Raw genomic sequence first — 20661 nt, 5'->3', positions numbered from 1 at the left:
ATCCATTTGTGTCGATCTGCGCCACCAGCTCATCCACTTTATTCCGAATGCTTCGTGCATTCAGATAAAGCGCTTTCATCCCAGCCTTCTTCTGGACCCTATTTGCCATAACGCCACCACTTGGGACATCCTCAGCCTCTTCCCTTACCTGTACCCTATCCTTAACTGTAGACCTCCTAACATCACCTACCCTCGCACCCTCCCCCCCCCTAATTAGTTTAAAGCCCTGTCTACAGTCCTCTTTACTCGATTCGCCAGCACTCTGGTCCCAGCACGATTCAGACCAACCCCATCCCGCCCGAACAAGTCCCACCTACCCCAATACTGGTGCCAATGCCCCATAAATTCGATCCCATTCCTCCCACACCAATCTCTGAGCCACCCATTCACTTCCTTTATCCTGTCAACCCTACGCCCGTCTGCACTCGGTTCAGGCAGTAGCCCAGAGAAGACCACCTTGTCGGTTCTACTTTTTAATTCCATTCCCAGCTTCTCATACTCCCTCCCCAGATCCTCAGTCCGCACTTTGCCTACGTCGCTGGCACCCACATGTACCACCACAACTGGGTTCTCACCCTCCCACTCCAGATTCCTCTGCAGCCCAGCTGCGACATCCTGTACCCGAGCACCAGGCAGACAACACACCCTTCTGTGCACTTTGTCATTGTGACAAAGGACAGTGTCAATACCCTTCACCCCACTATCTCCAATCACTACTACGTTCCTTTTCCCCTTCTCTTTGCCTATGTCCTGCTGCATCACTGTACCGTGTGCAGTTTGCTCACCAACCTCACCTGCCTCGTCCTCTTCCAGAGTGGAAGCAAGAACCTCAAACCTGTTATGCAGATTAAGAGGCTGAGGCCTCCGCTCCTCACCCCCCTTCCTCCTCCCAGCAGCCCCCTTTTGTTCCTGACCCTTAGATTTAGACAGTCTAGAGGGGGTGGATGTCACTTGCACCCCATTGACAATGGCACCCTCTCTCCCCCTGATGAGCCTCAGTGTCTGTAGCTCAGAGGCCAGCTCATCCACCTTGAGCTGGAGCTCCTCCAGCAACCTGCACTTACTGCAGACATGGTCACTGGGAAGGACCCTGGGGTCCACCAGTTCCCACATCATACAGGAACCGCACATCACATGCCCCTCCATTATTCAATATAATTTGTTGTGGGAAAAAATTTTTTCCTTGTTTCTTGCTGTAGTAGGTTTGAAAAAAAAATTTTTTTTTTTCCTTGTTCTTTCCACCTGGCCTTTTTACCTTCCAGCCCTTTTTGATATTAAGCCCTAATAGCTCACTCTGCTTCCCTCTCACTCCGCTGCCCGCTATCTACACCAGGCCTCCTTTTAAACTTGGCGCTGATTCAAAGCTGATGGGCCACAACTGCCTGATAATCACTCCCTCACAATTCTTAAAGCAGTAAATACAATAAGTAAATGCTTTAAACAGTTCTACAAAGAACAAAGTGCTTTAAACTTATTTTAAACAGGTTTTTAACAGGTAAAGTCTTAGCTTTCTCTCTGATGCTCCTTCCTCGTCTGCTCCAGCAGGTCGGTCCATTTAAAAGTCTGATAGCAGCAGGGTCGGTTACTATACATCATCTGACTTTTGAGTTGTTGCGCTGGTGGCTCTGGACTTACGCAGCTTGCACTTAAGTTGTACTTCAGCAATACATCTTGCTTCGTGAGCTTGACAGTCCTTGTGGATGAGGCAGCGCCAGGTAGAGCGGTTTTGTGCCAGTGTTTCCCAGGTGGTGGTGTCAATGTCAGGCGACTTCAGGGAGTCCTTGAGTGTGTCTTTGAAACGTTTCTTCTGCCCTCCATGTGAGTGTCTTCCAGCAGAGAGTTCCCCAAAAAGGAGCTGCTTTGGTATGCGCTCTTTGCAGTAACCTGCTCTGTTCAGGATGACGATGGCCCCACCTTTGCTGGTTTGATGACAATGTTGCGGTTGGTCTTGAGAGCGCAGATGGCGTTGCGTTGTGCTTGGGTGATGTTCAGGGCTGTCTTGTGAGCGCGGTTGATGAATCTGGTGTTGATGCACCTCCTGATGGCTTAGGCATACAAGTCCAGTCGAGGGCAGCAGCCTTCCGGAGGAGTTCAATTGGACTCTTTCCTCTTTGGTTGCTGCACTGCGGATCTCTCTTCGGTTCATTGGCTGTCTCACTGTATTCGCTGTTGGCCTCTTGGGGTTTGTGGAAGGACTCCCGCAGCCTCATTCGCCTGATGAATTCTCTGTGTTTGCTGCGAGACTGTTGGGGCAGAAATTGAGCCCTTGGCTGAGAACTTTGATTTCATCTGGTTGAAGTGTGCAGTCCGACAAGTTGACAGTAGACTTCCCCGCGGTGGTGCTGATTTCTGCTGTGGTGCTGGGGGAGGCTTGGTTGTTGCTGGTGGTGATGCCAAGTTTCTCAAGTTTCCTGTTCTCGGTGTGCATGTAGATGGCGTAGTTTCTTTGTCTCATCTACTTGGCAGAGTTTCACATCTCTACATCATGACTACCATCTGAGCCGGGATACAGGGCGCAGTTGTCGGCAAAGAGAAAGTCTCTCAGAATAGTCTCCTTCGTTTTGGAAATAGCTTGAAGTCTCCTCAGGTTGAAGAGCTTCCCATCCACTCTGTACTTGAGGCTGATTCCAGCAACACTGTCCTGGAAGGCATCATTCAGCATGGCAGTGAACATCATGCTGAACAGTGTGGGTGTGAGCACACAGTCTTGTTTGATGCCATTGGTGACTGGGAATGCCTCAGAGGATTCTCCGCCATCCAGTACTCTGGCCATCAGGCCATCATGGAACTGGTGTACCATCTGAATGAATTTGGCGGGGGAGCAGCTGAACATTAACATGATCCTCCACAGGCCTTGTCGGCTGACAGTGTCGAAGGCTTTCGCGAGGTCAACAAAGGTTGTGTAGAGCTCGTGATTCTGCTCCTGACACTTCTCCTGAAGTTGGCGCGCAGCAAAAATCATGTCAATAGTCCTGCGACCTTTGCGGAAACCACACTGTGACTCTGGAAGCAGGCCCAGCTCCAGATGAGTGACCAGACGATTTAGCAGGACTCTTGCGAGGGTTTTTCCTGTGATGGAGAGCAGCGAGATTCCTCAGTGATTGTCACACACTTGCTGAGGTGTACGATGGAAGCATCTTTATGTTCCTGAGGAATGGATCCTTGCTTCCAAAAGGACTGGAACAACTCAGTGAGCTTCTCGATAAGTGCAGGACCAGCAGCTTTATAGATCTCTGTGGGTATGACATCTGCCCCTGGGGCTTTGCTGCAGGATAGATGGCTGACAGGTTTCGTGACCGGCTACTACCGGTGGGTCATCCATGGCGCTGTTGATATCAACGTGGGGAATCCTGTCTATTGCCTCATCGTTAATAGATGACGGTGGGTTGAGGACGGCTTCAAAGTGTTCAGCCCATCTCTGCAGGATCTGAGCCTTCTCTGTAGTGACAGTTGTACCACCTGTACTCAGGAGGGGGAACTTCCGAGAGAATGAGGTCCGTAGAGTGTTGAGGGCTTCATAGAACCGTTTCAAGTCGTTTCTGTCAGCGTATTCCTGTATTTTATCTGCCTTGGCGCTCAGCCAGGCATCCTTCATTTTACGCAGTTTATTCTGGACTGTCCTGCGAGCACTGGTAAAAGCATTTTTCTCAGCAGCTGAAGATGGGTCGTTCTGACAGGCCCGGTGAAGATGGTGCTTTTCAACAAGTAGAACCTGTATCTCCTCAGCATCTCCGGGTGCTCCGGTTTCCTCCCACACCCCAAAGATGTGCTGTTAGGCTGATTGGCAGGAATAAATTGTCCCGAAATCAGTTTCCCTCAATCTGGATGGCCATAAAACATTAGACAGGGGTTGTGGGTGGAGAGGGGGACTGGTGGTGTTGAGATGGCGGCGCGGGCTCGTTGGGCCGAAGGGCCTGTTTCCCGGGCTGATTTTGTTTTTTTTTGTTCTTTTATCATTCTCATCGAATCAGTCCTGCTGCTTACGGGTGGAAGACCCGAGCGCCTTCAGTGCAGATGAATGGACAGCATCCCTGAAGCGTTCCCAGTCATCCTCAGCGCTGCCTGTGAGGTGTAGGTCAGCAAGCATGATTTCTAAGTCTTCAGCCAGTGCTGAAGCTATGCTGGGGCTCTTTAGCTTGGCCGCATTGATTCTTTTCGTAACCTTGCTTCCTTGTGGTCGCCTCTTGGGTCTGATGCGGAGCCTCATTTTGGAGACAATGAGCCTGTGATCTGTCCCGCAGTCAGCACCACACATGGCCTTGATCACTCTGACACCCTGCCTGTCTTTTCTCCTGACAATGACATAGTCGATAAGATGCCAATGCTTAGAGCGGGGGTGCATCCAGGGGTCCTTGTTCCAGGTAGGCAGACGGAAGGTTGTGTTGGTGATGAGGAGGTCGTGTGCTGCACAGGTCTTCATTAAGAGTAGGCCGTTACTGTTACACTTGCCCAGTCCACGCCTCCCAATGACTCCCTGCCAGGTTGCAGAGTCATACCCTACTCTTGCATTGAAATCACCAAGCAAGATCAGCTTGTTGGTACTGCTCACTGCTGATAGTAGGGTGTCTAGTTCTTCATAGAACTTGTCTTTCGTCTTGCCTGGGTTGTTCACTGCGCATAGGCGCTGATCAGGGTGGCTTGACTTCTGTAGCGGAAGCTGTAATGTCATAAGCCGGTCATTCACACCCTTGGGTAGACTATCAAGTTTCTGAACAAGGTGACTCCTGACGGCAAATCCAACTCCAGCATCACGACGCTCATCGCTGCTGTGACCGCTCCAGAAAAAAGTGTATCCACCTCCAGTTTCAGTCAACTGATCTACGTTGGCAAGACAAGTTTCGTTCAGAGCTGCAATGTCAATGTTGTATCTTGCAAGCTCTCTGTCAACTAAGGCTGTTCTTCTCTCTGGTCTGTCTGCTGTAGGGTTGTCCAAAAGCTTGTGCACGTTCCAGGTGCCAATGGTGAGCGGTGTCACCTTGTGTTTTATTTTGTTTGTTCGACTGCAAGATGGGATCCCCGCCAGCCGTGGTAAACTGGCCAGGGTGCAGTGAAGCAGGCAATGTTTAGGGCACCTTTTCTAGCCCCTTCCTCATTCTACGGAGGTGAGCAGTGTGTTCCTGAAGAGGGCTGCTCAGTCGCCCAGGTAGACGCTGAGTTTCACTGCTGCTTCGGTCAGAGGAAAACGACCTTTAGATCTGAGCCGCCTGTGTGCAGATCCGTGACTACATCTCCCAGTGTATCCACACCTGCTGCTTCGTCACTCGCCCATCACCACTGGACTTCAAGGGTTGAACAGGGTGATGATGGTGTCAAGACTAGCGCTTGATTTGGATTAGAGTGAGGGAGAGTTGCCCAGCTTCAGCCTCACTCTCTCTTCCCAATTCCCATCTAGATTCAGTGGCAAGACAAGAGTCAAGACAGCTGGAGATGGGACTAGGTGCCATGGATGACCAGGATGTCTTTGTATCTTGTCCTGCTCTTCACGTTCTACGATGCTTGCAGAGACTGCCTTCTTGGCCGTTGGACTTTCCATTGGACTCGTCCGCTCAATCGCCAGAGTCTGACTTCCCGTGCTGGGGTAGACATCTCCCTATCTCACTGAGGGTTGAGAACCATCGGCCTTCCTCACTTGGTTTAGCCGGCTTGTCGAGGCCATTGCCCGGGGTGTGGCCGCTGTCGCGTGCAAACAGCTACGGGGAGCCACAGGTGAGAGCTGAGTCCCAGGTGGGGACAAAGGGAGGATAAACTGCCCTGAAAGGACGTGACATGTTCCCCTATCAGAGATACTACCCCTCTCTGAGACCCCATACACCCTTATTCAGCTCATTTGTGGGGCACCTCACGCACTGGAACCTGCAGGGATACAGATCAAACGCTGGAGAATGGAGTCATGCTTGGGCTCATTTTTCAGCGGCTGCAGTCACTATGGACAGAATGGCTTGCTTTTGTACCATGATTTTTTTCTATACTTTTGTAAGTGTCTGGGAGGGAGGAATGTGCAGCGGTGTGGGGAGAGAGGGGGTAAGTGGCAGCATGTGAATTACTCCTTGAGAGACAGACAGACAGATGGCTGCCTGCTGTGCTGTCACAATCAGTAATTCTAACCTAACCCCAAAAAAGGCAAAAGATACGATGTGTTTCAGCTACCGCAGCCAGTGCCTTCAAACCCCTGCTTGGTCCATTTGGATTGGGAACAATCTTTGTGTTTTCTGGTACTGCTGTATTATTCTTGCATTTTTAAGGATGTTGTTAAGCCCTTAAGCTCAGCAGGGCATCAACTCTGTTCTCATTTGAACTTCTGGGAGCGAGTGCGAGGAAATAATTTATTCTTTTGTGAGATGTAGGCTTCACTGACAAGGCTAGCATTTGTTGCCCAACCCGAATTGCCCTTGAACAGAGTGGCTTGGCCATTTCAGAGAAAAGTTAAGAGTCAGTCACATTGCTGTGGCTCTATAGAACATTGAACATTACAGCGCAGTACAGGCCCTTCGGCCCTCGATGTTGCGCTGACCAGTGGAACCAATCCAATGACCCTCTAACCTAAACTATTCCAATGTTATCCATATGTCTATCCACTGACCATTTGAACGCCCTTAAAGTTGGCGACTCCACAACTGCTGCCTCCAAGTCTAACACCTGGTTTGGTTCATTACCCAGTACCAAATCCAATGTAGCTTCACCTCTTGTTGGCCTATCTACATACTGTGTCATGAAACCTTCCTGCACACATTGGACAAAAACTGACCCCTCTAACGTGTTTGAACTATAGCTTTTCCAATCGATATTTGTAAAGTTAAAGTCCCCCATAACAGCTACCCTGTTACTTTCACACCTATCCAGGATCATCTTTGCAATCCTTTCCTCTACATCTCTGGAACTTTTTGGAGGCCTATAAAAAACTCCCAACAGGGTGATCTCTCCTTTCCTGTTTCTAATCTCAGCCCATACTACCTCAATAGACAGGTCCACATCAAACGTCCTTTCTGCCACCGTAATACTGTCCTTGACTAACAATGCCACGCCTCCCCCTCTTCTACCACCTTCTCTGCTCTGACTGAAACATCTGAACCCTGGAACCTGCAACAACCATTCCTGTCCCTGCTCTATCCATGTCTCTGAAATGGCCATAACATCAAAGTCCCAGGTACCAATCCAGGCTGCAAGTTCGTCCACCTTATTGCATATGCTCCTCGCATTAAAGTATACACACTTCAACCCACCCTTCCACCTGCCAATACACTGCTGTGACCTAGAAACCTTATCCATGACCTCCCTATTCTCATCCTCCTGTACACTGGAGCTACAATTCAGGTTCCCACATATAGGCCAGATTGGGTAAGGACGGCAGATTTCCTTTGCTAAGAGACATTAATGAACCAGATGGGTTTTTCCGACAATCAACAATGGTTTAATGATTCAGTGGATTCTTAATTCCAGAAAGTATAAATCCCACCCTCTGCCATTGCTGGATTCGAACCTGGATCTCCAGAAAATTAGCTGAGTTTCTTGATTAATGGTCTAGCGATAATACCACTTGGCCATTGCCCCATTATTATTAGTGAACCAAGTGGGTTTACAACAATCAACAGTGGTAACTATTACTGAGATTAGCTTTTCAATTCCAGATTATTCATTGCTTTTTAAAATGCCACCAACTGATGTGGTGGGATTTGAACCCTTATCCCTGGAACATTCGCCTGGGCCTTTGGGTTATAAGTCTAGTAACGTTACTTTGGAGGTGATCAGTATTTGCTCTGTACACTCTTGAACATGGGGCTGATGGACCAGTATCTCTACTTTGCTCCTGGGAAATGTTTTTCAGTGTTCTTAACAGAAGCTGTTCAGACCAAACACTCTTGATTTGAGGAATGAGCCTTCATTGATCTACAGGAGTGTTCGGTCTTGGAATCGATCTGCCTTCAGATTAGTCACATAAATTAACTTAAATAATGCTTTCGATTCTGTGGGCAGAACCCCCATGGAAGATTCTACAAGATGTGGCATGCCTGACATCTTCCTGAGACATATTGGGGAATCCATGTAATAATCCAGATGTTTGCCAAGGAAAACCATCAGTCTGAATTTCTGCGCCACATCTGGAGTGTGTTCTGGCTGGAGTCTTCTCCAGTCATGTCACGGACAAGATCTTCCACTCCACCTGTGCACATATCCAATCAGAACTCTGTACCCAACACTAACCGTGCAGGTGATAACCCTCTCCATGGATAGGGTGTGCATTCTCCAAGGACAGACAATCTGATGATATTGAACAGTTCCAGCAATAATGGAGCAGCTCTTGGTCTGGTGTTAAATAGGAAGGTGACAATCATACTTGGAATATAGCAGAGCTCAATCCTGATATCAGATTGTACATCTGAAACAGTGAAGCTGGAGTTTGAATGAAAGGTTACAGAGCTGAAATGTTGACTTTGTTTCTCATTCTGTAGATGCTGCCAGACTTGCTGAGCTTTTCCAACATTTTCTGGTGTTGAGAAATTGGAACTGTTTCTAGTCTGTAGTCAAATAGACTGCTGGTAATCAGATAGTTTATCATAACCCCCAGTACAAGAACCAGACTTGAGACTGATGTCATCTTTAATCCTCATTCTTGCTCACTCCCTTCACATCAGAACAATTAGTGAGGGTGACTCTGTCCTGAGTGAGACAGACTAAGCGAGTATATTTGGAAATTTCATGCATAACAGGAAAGAGATGCTCTTCAGCTTTTGGGGAGTGGTCTTACTCTGAGAGAGTAAGGAAGAAGAAGATGCATGATGTCCAAATTTACAGATGATACAAAGTTGGGTGGGAGGGTGAGGAGGATACAGAAATGCTTCAGCATGATTTGGACAGGCTGAGTGAGTGGGCATATGCATGGCAGATGCAGTATAATGTGGATAAATATGAAGTTATCCACTTTTGTAGCAATAATAGGAAGACAGATTATTATTGACGTGTAAATTAAGAGAGTTGGATACTCAGCAAGACCTTGTCCTCGTGCGTCAGCCACTGAAAGTTAAGCACACAGGTACAGCAGGCAGTGAAGAAGGCAAACGATATGTTGGCCTTTATAGTGAGAGGATTTGAATGTAGGAATTGGGATATTTTATTGCTGTTGTGTAGGGCATTGGTGAGGCCACAGCTGGAGTATTGTGTGCAGTTATGGTGCCTTTATCTGAGGAAGGAGGTTCTTGCTATAAAGGGAGTGCAACAAAGGTTCATTAGACTGATTCCTGGGATGGCAGACCTGTCACAATAGACACTAAATTGGTTCAGATTATATTCATTGAAGTTTAGAGAGTGAGAGGAGATCACGTAGAAACTTATAAAATTCTAACGGGATTAGACAGAGTAGGTTCTGAAAGGATGTTCCCGATGGTGGAAGAGGGTCATAGTTTGAGGATAAGGACTGAGGTGAGGAGAAATTACTTCACCCAGGGAAAGGTGAATCTTTGGAATTCACTACCACAGAAAGAGGTTGAGGCCAAAACATGTGATTTGAAGAAGATATTAGATATAGCTTTTGGGGCTGAAAGGATAAGGGATATGGGGGAAAGGCGGACTCAGGAAATTGAATTTGATCAGCCATGATCAAAATGGATGGTGGGGCAGACTTGAAGGGTTGAATTGCTTACTCCTGCCTCTAGTTTCTGTGTTTTTAAATTGTTCTTTCCCTGCAGCTTAGCTCTACCCATTCACATGACTGTTTCTTGTCAATCAATCTAATTAAACGCTACTCTGAAACCCCTGGTGAAAAATCAAAATTAAACAAAAATACATTAGCTGAGATTTTAAAAAATCCCATTATCTAGGATCAATTATTCTCCTGCATCCTCCCCATGAAGCTGCCTGGTTGCAGACAGATCAGCACCAAGTAAACCAAAGCTGAATTTTAAACATCATCTGAAATAAATACGTTTCTGAAAAGCATATTATCATCACCGTTTGTAAACTTAAATAAGGCTAATTAGGGCATGAAAGAAAAGCTGGCTAAAATGAATTGATAAATTAGATTAAGGGAAAAGTCAACAGAGATGCAATCAATATTTAAGGGGAGATTTCAGAATGCACAGAATAGATACATTCCAATGAGTAAAAGATTCAAGGAACAGACACGTCATTCGTGGTTAACTCAAAAGGATAAAGATAGAATCAAACGGAAAGAAAAAGCATGTGATTATGTAAAGGTAAGTATACGGTCAGAATATTATAAAGAATATAAGGAACAGCAAAGGATGACTATAAGACTAACAATGTGGGAAAAATAAGAGTACAAGAGAAAGACAGCCAGAAATATAAAAACAGACCTTTTATAAATATTAAATAAGAAAAGTGATAACCCAATGATATTGCTTCTGTAGAAAGTGAGTCTGGACAATTGATAATGGAAAACAAGGAGGTGACAAATGAATTAAACAGGGATATTTCATCAGTCTTCACTACAGAAGATACAGAGGACAAACTCAGGAAAATTACAAGCGAAATGGTACTGAGTAAATAGTCTGGCTTGCTCCCCTTGCCTCCACCCACTCATACCCCCTCACTGTCCACCTGCCCACTCCCTCTCACTGCCCATCCGCCTGTTCCCCTTGCTGCCCATCTGCCTGTGCCCCCTGGCTGTCTGCGCCCCCTGGCCGTCCAGTGCTACCCATGCCACCCGCACCCCCCCAGCTCCTATTACCACAAGTCACTCTTACAGAAGGGTGACTTGATGGTTTGAGTTATTTGGAGAGACTGGATGGACTGGGACTTTTTTCTCTGGAACATAGAAGGCTGAGGGGTGATCTTAGAGAGGACTATAAAATAACGAGGGGCACAAATAAGGTAGATAATCAATAACTTTTTCCAAAGGTTGGGAGTCTAAAACTGAGAGTATAGGTTTAAGGTGAGGGGAGAGATACAAAAGCGTCCAAAAGGGCAATCTTTTCACAAAGGGTGGTAGTTGTCTAGAACAAGCAGCCAGAGGTAGTAGTGGAGATGGGTAAAATTTTGTCTTTTAAAAAGCATTTAAACAGTTACATGGGTAAGATGGATATAGAGGGATATGGGCCAAATGTGGACAATTGGGACTGACTTAGGGCTTTTAAAAAAAAGGGCATCATGGACAAGTGGGGCCGAAGGGCCAGTTTCCATGCTGGAAACCTCCATGACTCTCTGGTTTCTGACTCTGACTACACTTCATTGACTATAAAGCACTTTGAGAAGTCTCATTGACATGAAAACAGCTACATAATTGGAAGCCTTTCTTTGTGTGTTTTTTCCTTACAGGTTTGCTGACAGTCTTGTTTTGATGCTGATTTACAGGTCAATAAAAGGGGAGGAATGCAGTGATCTAGATGATGCAGAATAACCTGCTGGAGACACAAGGGGTACACAGTTATATTGTACACTCTAACTGGGCACTGTACATGTTAAGTGGATGGCACTTAGTCCTATCTCACTGATTCTGAACATGTTTATGTAACTGATAGTTCCTTTTGGCTCTGACTGCCAGCAGCAGGTCAATCCCACAGTGAAATGGACTTAGACAAGAGCAGCCAATGCTGTGCAATTAGACAAGGACTTTGATTTCCAGCCTGAGTGTTAATGTTGGGACTTATGGATAGCAAGTCCGAAAGATGTGCTGGTTAGGTGCATTGGCCATGCTAAATTCTCCCTCTCAAACAGACACTGGAGTGGCAACTAGGGGATTTTCACAGTAACTTTGTTGCAGCGTTAACGTAAACCTACTTGTGAAACTAATAAAAAAAACCAAGAACAAGTGCATTAGGAATTAGAGGCTCACGAGATAACAATTTAGCAGCTGCTGTACGGAAGGAGGAGCAGGAATCCTGTACGACAGAGAATACAAGGGGTTAAAACTCCTCCAATAACCTGGTTAACCTCGAGGTGAAAACTGTCCAAAAATTCGAGGCAGACTTTTCAGGAGTCGAATTGCAAAACTGATCCAAGTTCAGAACTCTTCTGCAAATGAGAATTGATAGTAGATCAATTAGGGATGGTGTGTTCGCACAATGGTTAGCACTGCTGCCTCACAGTGCCAGAGACCCAGGTTCAATTCTGGCCTTGGATGACTATCTGTGTGGAGCCTGCATATTTCCTTGTGTCTGCGTGGATTTTGTCCAGGTGCTCCGGTTTCCTCCCACAGTCCAGAGTTTGGCAAGTTAGGTGAATCAACCATGCTAAATTATCCCTTAATATCCCAAGATGCCGAGGTTAGGAGAATTAGCAGAGTAAATACATGGGGTTAAGGGGTAGGGCCTGGGTGGGATGCTGAAGAAATGGCTAAGTGGCCTCCTGCACTGACGGGGTTCTATGAATTGCTCATTTTAAATCTGAGATTGACAGATTTTTGTGTGTGTGTGTGTGTGTGTGTGTGTGTGTGTGTGTGTGTGTGTGTGTGTGTGTGTGTGTGTGTGTGTGTGTGTGTGTGTTTAATTCATACTTTGTGCAGCTCTGTCCTAACTCTTCACTTCCATGGTTTTCAGGTGCTGTCAGTGAATGAACTGAAGACAGGTATGTGTCACCTCACAATCAGACTAATTTGTGTTCAGTTAGAATTGAAGAGCTTGTCTAGTGACCATAAAACCATAATTGAAAACCTGGATCCCTGGTGCTGTGAGGCAGCAATGCTAACCATTATGCCACCGTCCTTACTTGGTCTGGTGTACGTGTGATTCCAGACTCCACAGCAACTGGTTAATGCTTTACTATCTATTCTTAAATGCTCATCAAAAAGTCCAACAAACCACTCAGTTCAAGGGCAATTCGGAATGGGCAACACATTCCGGCCTTGCCAACACTGAAAGAACAAAGCACAAAGAATCCAGTTATCAGTCGGATTCCTTAGTCACACTGACTTCCTCGACACTGTTCCAGGACAGGTACAGCACGGGGTTAGATGCAGAGTAAAGCTCCCTCTACACTGTCCCCCATCAAACACTCCCAGGACAGGTACAGCACAGGGTTAGATACGGAGTAAAGCTCCCTCTACACTGTCCCCATCAAACACTCCCAGGACAGGTACAGCACGGGGTTAGATACAGAGTAAAGCTCCCTCTACACTGTCCCCATCAAACACTCGCAGGACAGGTACGGCACGGGGTTAGATACAGAGTAAAGCTCCCTCTACACTGTCCCCATCAAACACTCCCAGGACAGGTACAGCACAGATTCATTGTCAAACTCCTCCTGTGCTGAGAATGATCTCAAATTTCTACTTTCTCTCCTGCCGCTCTATAAACTGTTCTCTTTTCAACATTGGCAGCTGGTATTGTTTAATTTCAATTGTTAAATCTGGAATTAAAATGTGGTCTCCATCACGGTGATCATGAAACTATCATCAATTTTTGTAAAAACCATTCTGGTTTGCTAACATCCTTTAGGGAAGGAAATCTGCCATCCTTACCCGGTCTGGCCTGCATGTGACTCCAGAGCCACAGCAATGTGGTTGACTCTCAACTGTTCTCCAGATTGGTTGAGGGAGTCACTGAGATCAAGGGGCAATCAGGGATGGACATCAAATGCTGGCACCCACATCAAATGAAAGAATAAAATAGTCAACTTGGTGATTTGTTGCCACTCAGAACCTGGATTAAAAGTGCCAGACATTTAGTTCAGTGTCAGACGATGCACACTGCAGCCAGAGGGGAATTTATTACATTGGCCTGGGCAAGATTTGAACCTAATGCGTGAGGTGGAAGTGCAAGGTTTGATCGAGCGCCCCACCTCAACTTGGCACTCTTCTCTTAAACATCCACCATACGAAGTAGACGCTCCTTCACTTGTTTCCAGTTGATGTTCCTGTCCTGTTGATCTGACCACTTTGTTCTTGTCTGTTGACCTGCTTCCCCTGTTCCCGTCCTGCTACCTGTTGACCTGACCCCTCTGTTACTATTGTGTTACCTGTTGACCTGACCCCTCTGTTACTATTGTGTTACCTGTTGACCTGACCCCTCTGTTACTATTATGTTACCTGTTGACCTGACCCCTCTGCTCCTGTCCTGCTCCTGTTGACCTGACCCCTTTGTTACTATTGTGTTAGAACATAGAAAAACTACAGCACAAACAGGCCCTTCGGCCCACAAGTTGCGCTGATATATCTGTACCTACTAGGCTTACCTATAACCCTCTATCCTATTAAGTCCCATGTACTCATCCAGAAGTCTCTTAAAAGAGCCTATTGAATTTGCCTTCGCCACCACCGATGGCAGCCGATTCCACTCACCTGCCATCCTCTAAGTGAACAACTTATCCCTGACATCTCCTCTGTACCTACTCCCCAGCACCCTAAACCTGTGTCCTCTCGTAGCGACCATTTCAGCCCTGGGAAATAGCCTCTGAGAATTCATCCGATCAATACCTCTCAACATCTTATACACCTCTATCAGGTCACCTCTCATCTTTTGTCTCTCTAAGGAGAAAAGACTGAGTTCTCTTAACCAATGTTGATGTAGTTGCTCTGTTCCTGCCCTGACTCTTTACCAGTTAGCTGTGTTAATTGACTGGATTGTGAACATTGTGGTTTGGGATTTTTATTGGGGATTTGGCATTATTGATCCAATATTCCTATCCTGTCACCTGCTCAGGGAATTATCTCATTTTTGAAGCATTTGGCCATCTGATGGGAAGGGTTGATTGGCTTTAACTGGTTTTGTATTCTTTCAGTGAGTGGCTGTGTGGAGAAATATCTGGGCTGCGGTACCTGTCCTGATCAGCTGGAGCTGCTGTTAAACCAAGTGTCTGACACCTTTAGTCACCTGTTGGAGTCAGAGAGCATAGGAAACCGAGATTGGGGTCAGCTGACTGTCAAGGTGAGGCATTCGCTTTGGCAGTGTTTACTGTCTTTGATTTGCTGTTTGGGGACCTGTCTTAGAACGAACAGTCACCACAAAAACCTCTGGAGAAAACTCCCGAGTAAGGTGTCACGTGTGCCTGATGTGCTGCATGACTCTCGTCACCCCTGAGTCCAGAGCTCAGGCTTTTGTTTTTAATATTTCAAAAATTCACTTTATTTAATCCAAATGTCACTCCCTCATTCAATAAAGGGTGTAAGGATAAGCACAGCAACTACAGGTCAATCAGTTTAACCTTGGTGGGGATGGAGGGAGCGCTTTTAGAAACAATAATTTGGGAAACAATTAATAGTCATTTGGGAAAAGGGGAATTTGAGAAGGAAAGCCAGTATGGATTTGTTAAGGGGGAATTGTATTGAGCTGACTGACAGGAGTTTTCCGATGAGGTAACAGAGGGAGTTAATAAGACAAAGTGGTTGATGTGATGTGATGTAAGTGAAGCAGTTTAATAAAGTGCTACGTTACAGGCTCACCAGAAGCGTTGGAGCTGATGAAATAAAAAGGACATTAGCAGCATGGTTTGACATTTGGAACATGCAGACTGGAGGAAGTTTAATGCTGGGAAGTTTAATGCGTGAGGACCCTGCATTTTCTCGTCCACATCGACTTTTAAGGGATTTTAGATATGCATATACAAAGACTAGAGGGATATGGACCAAGGGCAGGCTGAAGAGATTAGTTTAATTTGGCATGATGTTTGACACAATATTGTGGGCTGAAGGGCCTGTTGCTGTGCTGTACTGTTCTATGTTCTATATGTTTTTGACCTAAATCTGAGTGTACCAAGACAATTTCAGAAATAGTGGATGGCACAAACAATAAAATAAGAGATAAGGGGATATGGGGAACAGGTGGGAAGGTGAATTTGAGACGAGGCAGAGATCAGCCATGATCTGTTTGACTGGTGGAGCAGGCTCAAGGGGCTGACTTTGCCTACTTCTGTTCCTAATTCCTATGTACTGTGAGGAAGATAGTGAAGCTGGTGGAATGGGCAGACAGGTGAGAGCTGAAATTTAATGCTGAGTGTGTAGTGATTCACCTTTGTCAGAAGAGCAAGAAGAAACAATATAATTCTAAAGGAGTACTAATGTTAAGGTAATCAGCTGTACTCCACAAAGGCCCTCGGTATTTCTCTCCATTCGCGAATTCATGATTGTATAAAGCTGGAGAGACACCACTCCACAAATACAGAATGAAGCGAGGAGGTGAAGATTGAACCTGCACTTGGCATTAACTGCAACAGACTCTAACCAATTCAGCTAGTGACTATACTTGTGTCCAGGAGGTTGATGTGATTTGTCGAGTGCGTGGATGAGGAGGGTTAGCATGTTTTTCGCTCTTGTGCACTAGTTTGCTTCTCATTTTCAGTCCACATCACTGACTAACAGCAATCGCAAAAGAGAGCCAAATGTGTAAGTCTCTTCCTTTCTGTACACAACCTTTCTTTTATTCATTCGTGGGACATGGGTGTCGCTGGCTGGCCAGCATTTATTACCCACCCCTAGTTGCCCTTGAGAAGGTGGTGGTGAGCTGCCTTCTTGAATCACTGCAGTCCACATGCAGTGGTTGACCCAGATGCGGTTACGGAGGGAATTGCAGGATCCTGACTCAGCGACTGCAAAGCAGCAGCGATATATTTCCAAGTGAATGGCTTGGAGGGAACTTGCAGGTTGTGGCATTCTAATGTATTTATTGCCCTTGTCCTTCTAAATGGAAGTGGCCAGAGTTTGGAAGGTGCTGTCCAAGGATCTTTGGCGAATTTCTGCAGTGCATCTTGTAGACAGTGCCCACTGCTGCGACTGAGTGTCAGTAACGGAGGGAGTGGGTGTTTGTGGATGTGGTGCCAAACAAGTGGGCTGCTTTGTCCTCGATGGTATCAAGCTTCAGGAACCCTCCCTCACAGTGTGTACCCAAGATGTACAAAATTTAGACCCCCCACACTTCTGCAGGGTGATCCTTTTCAGACAGTGTTTTTCAGTGAAACCACTCAAGCAGGCAGCTGATGGGATAATATAATTTGAAAACTAAGCAAATGCCTCTGTGGCTTGAACCATACGTGCAGTGTGGTGTTCTTTGGTAGAATCCTGAAAGTAGATTAATACAATATCAGTTGATGGAGATTTGGTTTATTTTATGAATGTCTGGAGAGACAAAATACAGTTTCCAGTCAAAGTCACACTGATTTTCAGCTTTTGTTTGTAACAACGATAATAATGAGTTGTGCAGGTCAGTTATAGCAGTCGCTTGGCCCAGCTGAAGTCTAATCGTCCAGTACAGTCCAGAGTTATTGAACCTCATTTTCCCTTTGACTCTGGTACTCTTTCTGGGCATTTTTCTCCAGTCAGTAAGAATCAACTTAGTTTGCTGAATCTTGTCACAAATAATTACCTCTCACTGTCTATATGTTTGATTTGTTTCTGGCCCATTAGATCTGTCTTCAGATCTTTCAGGCAGCGCCTAAGAGTATTAGACATGCCATATGGAACGGGCAGCCAGGAAAGGAAGCCCTGCAAAGGATTGTGGGATTTCTGTTCCAAGTCATCATGGGACAGGTGAGTCATCTGCATGGTTACGATGAGTTTAGCCCAGTTCACGTTTATTGGCTCTGATTTTGGGGTCCAAACCTCTCTGATCCCTCCAGACTAGTCCAATTGATGGTTCCCACAACAAAGATTGAAATGAATTGATAAAGCAAGTTTAGTCACTGTTTCCTTCGATAGTGACTGGGGCAATCTTCCTTGGACTTGATGATAAAAATAAGAGAAGCAGGATCTGAGGTGTAATATCCACTGGGTCATTCGTGTCGAGGAAAAGCTGAGATGTTGTGTCCAGCTTGGGTTTTACAAATGGGCAGATTAGGGAAGAGGAAAAGTGTGACAGCTCCTGGTTTGTACAGTGTAAGTGATAGTGGAATGAACCTTCACATCAGTACAGATGATGCAGGAAAATGCAGATGTTCATAAAGGAATCTGGATGAAAAATTCATAGGATCACTAAGTGTCGATAAAATCAGAAGGAGAAGAGAGATTACATGAGAGAGTGAGAGGAATTGACTGTAAAAAAACTTTCTTTAATATCCTGTCAGGAACAGGAGCCTGACTTGGGCAGACATAGTCTTTGGGGAGAGCTGAGTTGTTGAGACCATAAAGGTGGATTTGACAAAGAGCTTCGGGAGGCAACATTTAAATTATAGGAACTACCTCAGATCAGAGGCAAGGCCAAGGCTAGGTATCAGGATTGAGAGGGAAGCTGGAGGTGAGGGGCTGTGGTGTGGGAGTAGTGCAGGCTTTCTCTAATCCTAATGGTGTTGTTTGTTATTGCAGAATTCACATATAGACAGTCGACTCCTGGCCGGTACAGCGCTGGTGAAGCTGATTAACAACACCCCTCAGCCATACCTTGGGGCGGTGGCTGCCATCCATGCCCTACAACTGACACAGGAAGGTTAGAAATTGTTTCAGATTCTCAGACAATAAGTCCAGATAAACAAGGGTGCTTGACTTGTCCTGATCCCATTGTTTTGCACATCTCCTACTGCAAGTTTTCAGTCTGGATTCCTGTTCTCTGGGCTCAAAGAAGGCTTTGATAACTTTGTTCAAAGAAGTATAATAGCTTTCAAAAAGGACTTGGATCATTGTTGGAGGAGAAAAAGTGTAGGGTTATGGGGAAAACTCAGAAATGAGATTAATTGGATAGCATGATTGGCAGAATAGCCTCCATCTTTTCTGTATCATTCCATAATTTATTTTGCCGTTATCTTACGGTTCTGACTATAAGTTAAGTGTGTACCATCAACAAGATGCACCATAGCAACTTGCCAAAATGCCTTTAACAGCACCTTCCAAATCATGACCCTTACCAGCAAGAAGGACAAGGGCAGCAGATGCATGGAGGTAACACCACCTAGAGGTTCCCCTCCAAGCCCCCACTCGCCACCCTGACTTTGAAATAGTACTTCACTGTAGCTGGGTCAAACTGCTGGAGTTATCTTCCTTACACTCTGTGGGTACACCTACACCACATGGACTATAGCAGTTTAAGAAGGCAGCTCACCACCACCACCTCCAGGGCAATTTGGAATGGGCAGTAAATGTTGATCTTGCCAGGGATATGCTCATCCCATGAAAATATTAAACAAGGATAGCGACTCGGGATTAACTTTTCTCTTTCCGCTTGGGGGACATTCAGACTCCAACAATGGAATCTACATTACGTGGCTCGTGAGTTGACTATGAAATGGGAGATCCCATTTTCATTGAGCTTGTGGGCTTCTTCTGTGTTGACATCTCACACGTTCATTTCTGTATTTTAAAAATGATCGTGCTCTAAATCAGAGCCCGATCAGATCTTTTTCCATTGTTTCTGCCTTGTGTGACCAGATAGAAGGAGGTGGTAAACTATTTACATACATAAAGTGCTTTTCAAATATCTCAACAGCCAACTCAGTACTTTAGAAGTGTAGTCATTGCTAGAATTTAAGAAACATGATGTGAAGATGCCAGCATTGGACTGGAGTAAACACAATAAGCAGTCTAACACCAGGTTGTTGTAGGTAAAAGACACCTCTGAGAATGCTAGTGAGTCAAAGTACATAGCTTTATTTCAAAAGCTTTTGGGAGAGACCCGGTACCTAACAGTGGTTTACCAGGCTTCTCACTAAACAAAATAGGTGTGGGTATTTGTACATCATGACTCTCAGCAGTCACAGCGCAAACTCTGGTATCAGTCAGGACCCACAACACTTCTGCTTCCAGTCACGACGCAACCCCTGGCTTCAACTATGACGCAGTCATCGATATAGTCTCGGTGGTGAGTATAAATTTATCATGGCGGGATCACAAGGACAGTAGGGACTCCCAGGATCCCTCATAAATGAATATATGACTGAGAGGGACAGGGTCATTAAACAGATGAGAAAAGGGGGGTGGGTGGTGACTCATCTCACCCATTAAACCAACAAGAGAAATGGTTGGAAAAAGAAAAGACAGAACTAAGAAAATTGGAGTTCTCTTAGTTCACCAAGTGGCCAGATTAATTGAACAAGTCTGAGTCTCGGATAAGAAACGGGCTGATGACAAAACAAAAATCAAAATGTTGGAATCGTGCAGTAGTGTTCTATTCTCCCTTCTCGCTCTCCCCTTCTAGGTCACTCTTATCAGAGTCCGGTGTCAGGGGTGATCAGATCCCTCCGTACCACCGCTTACACTCGTAAGCTTACCCAATTAAACCGGCTTTTCCTTCTACTCCGGCGATCACTCAGACAGTCTCTTTCTTACTCACGTCTCAACATCACAGTCCAGGCAACTTTCTCCAATCTCCACACCCATTTCAACATCCTGATCTTCGTGTGGGGTGGGGGCTACCCCGCTTAACAACCGGTCTAAGGATGGGTGTTTAAAAACAAATGCCTCCTTGTCTGTGTATGTTCAGTTCAGACGTCTGTCACACTCTCACAGACTCTCTTTACAGATGATCACCCATTGTAGTTTGACTCACCCTATTAAGTTCAGTATTTTATTCTGGTGCCCCGGTTGTGGCCATTCAACCGAGCCTGCAAACAGAATGCCGGGTTTCGGCACCAAATTGTTGGAGGTAGAAGATACCTCTGAGACTGTTAGTGAGTCGAAGTACAGTGGTTTTATTTTCAACAACTTTTGGGAGAGACCTGGTACCTAACAGTTGTTTACCAGGCTGCTCACTGAACACAAATCAGTGTGGGTATTTACACATCATGATTCTCAGCAAGAGTCACGATGCAAACTCGGGGATCAGTCAGGAGCCACAACAATTCCAGTCATGATGCAGC

General features: G+C 45.8%; 1 protein-coding gene across 5 annotated transcripts in view; it reads left to right on the top strand.

Moving 5' to 3' along the window:
* Positions 1-20661, top strand: part of LOC145356032 (tRNA (32-2'-O)-methyltransferase regulator THADA) — a 177160-nt gene that overhangs the window by 3912 nt on the left and 152587 nt on the right. For 4 of the 5 annotated variants that reach the window (XM_080208620.1, XM_080208618.1, XM_080208616.1 and 1 more), the window contains exons 2-6: positions 11269-11369; positions 12489-12516; positions 14668-14813; positions 17285-17407; positions 18179-18299. In XM_080208620.1, the coding sequence (XP_080064746.1) occupies positions 11337-11369; positions 12489-12516; positions 14668-14813; positions 17285-17407; positions 18179-18299 (451 nt within the window). In that variant the 5' untranslated portion in view covers positions 11269-11336. The remainder of the gene's footprint in view (positions 1-11268; positions 11370-12488; positions 12517-14667; positions 14814-17284; positions 17408-18178; positions 18300-20661) is intronic. The other variant, XM_080208617.1, reaches the window with a different exon arrangement.

Source organism: Carcharhinus amblyrhynchos, chromosome 20 (genome assembly GCF_965287045.1).
Source record: "Carcharhinus amblyrhynchos chromosome 20, sCarAmb.v2.hapA, whole genome shotgun sequence".
Lineage (NCBI taxonomy): Eukaryota > Metazoa > Chordata > Chondrichthyes > Carcharhiniformes > Carcharhinidae > Carcharhinus > Carcharhinus amblyrhynchos.
Note: the sequence above shows the minus strand (reverse complement) of the source record. Positions and strands in the feature narration are given on the sequence as shown.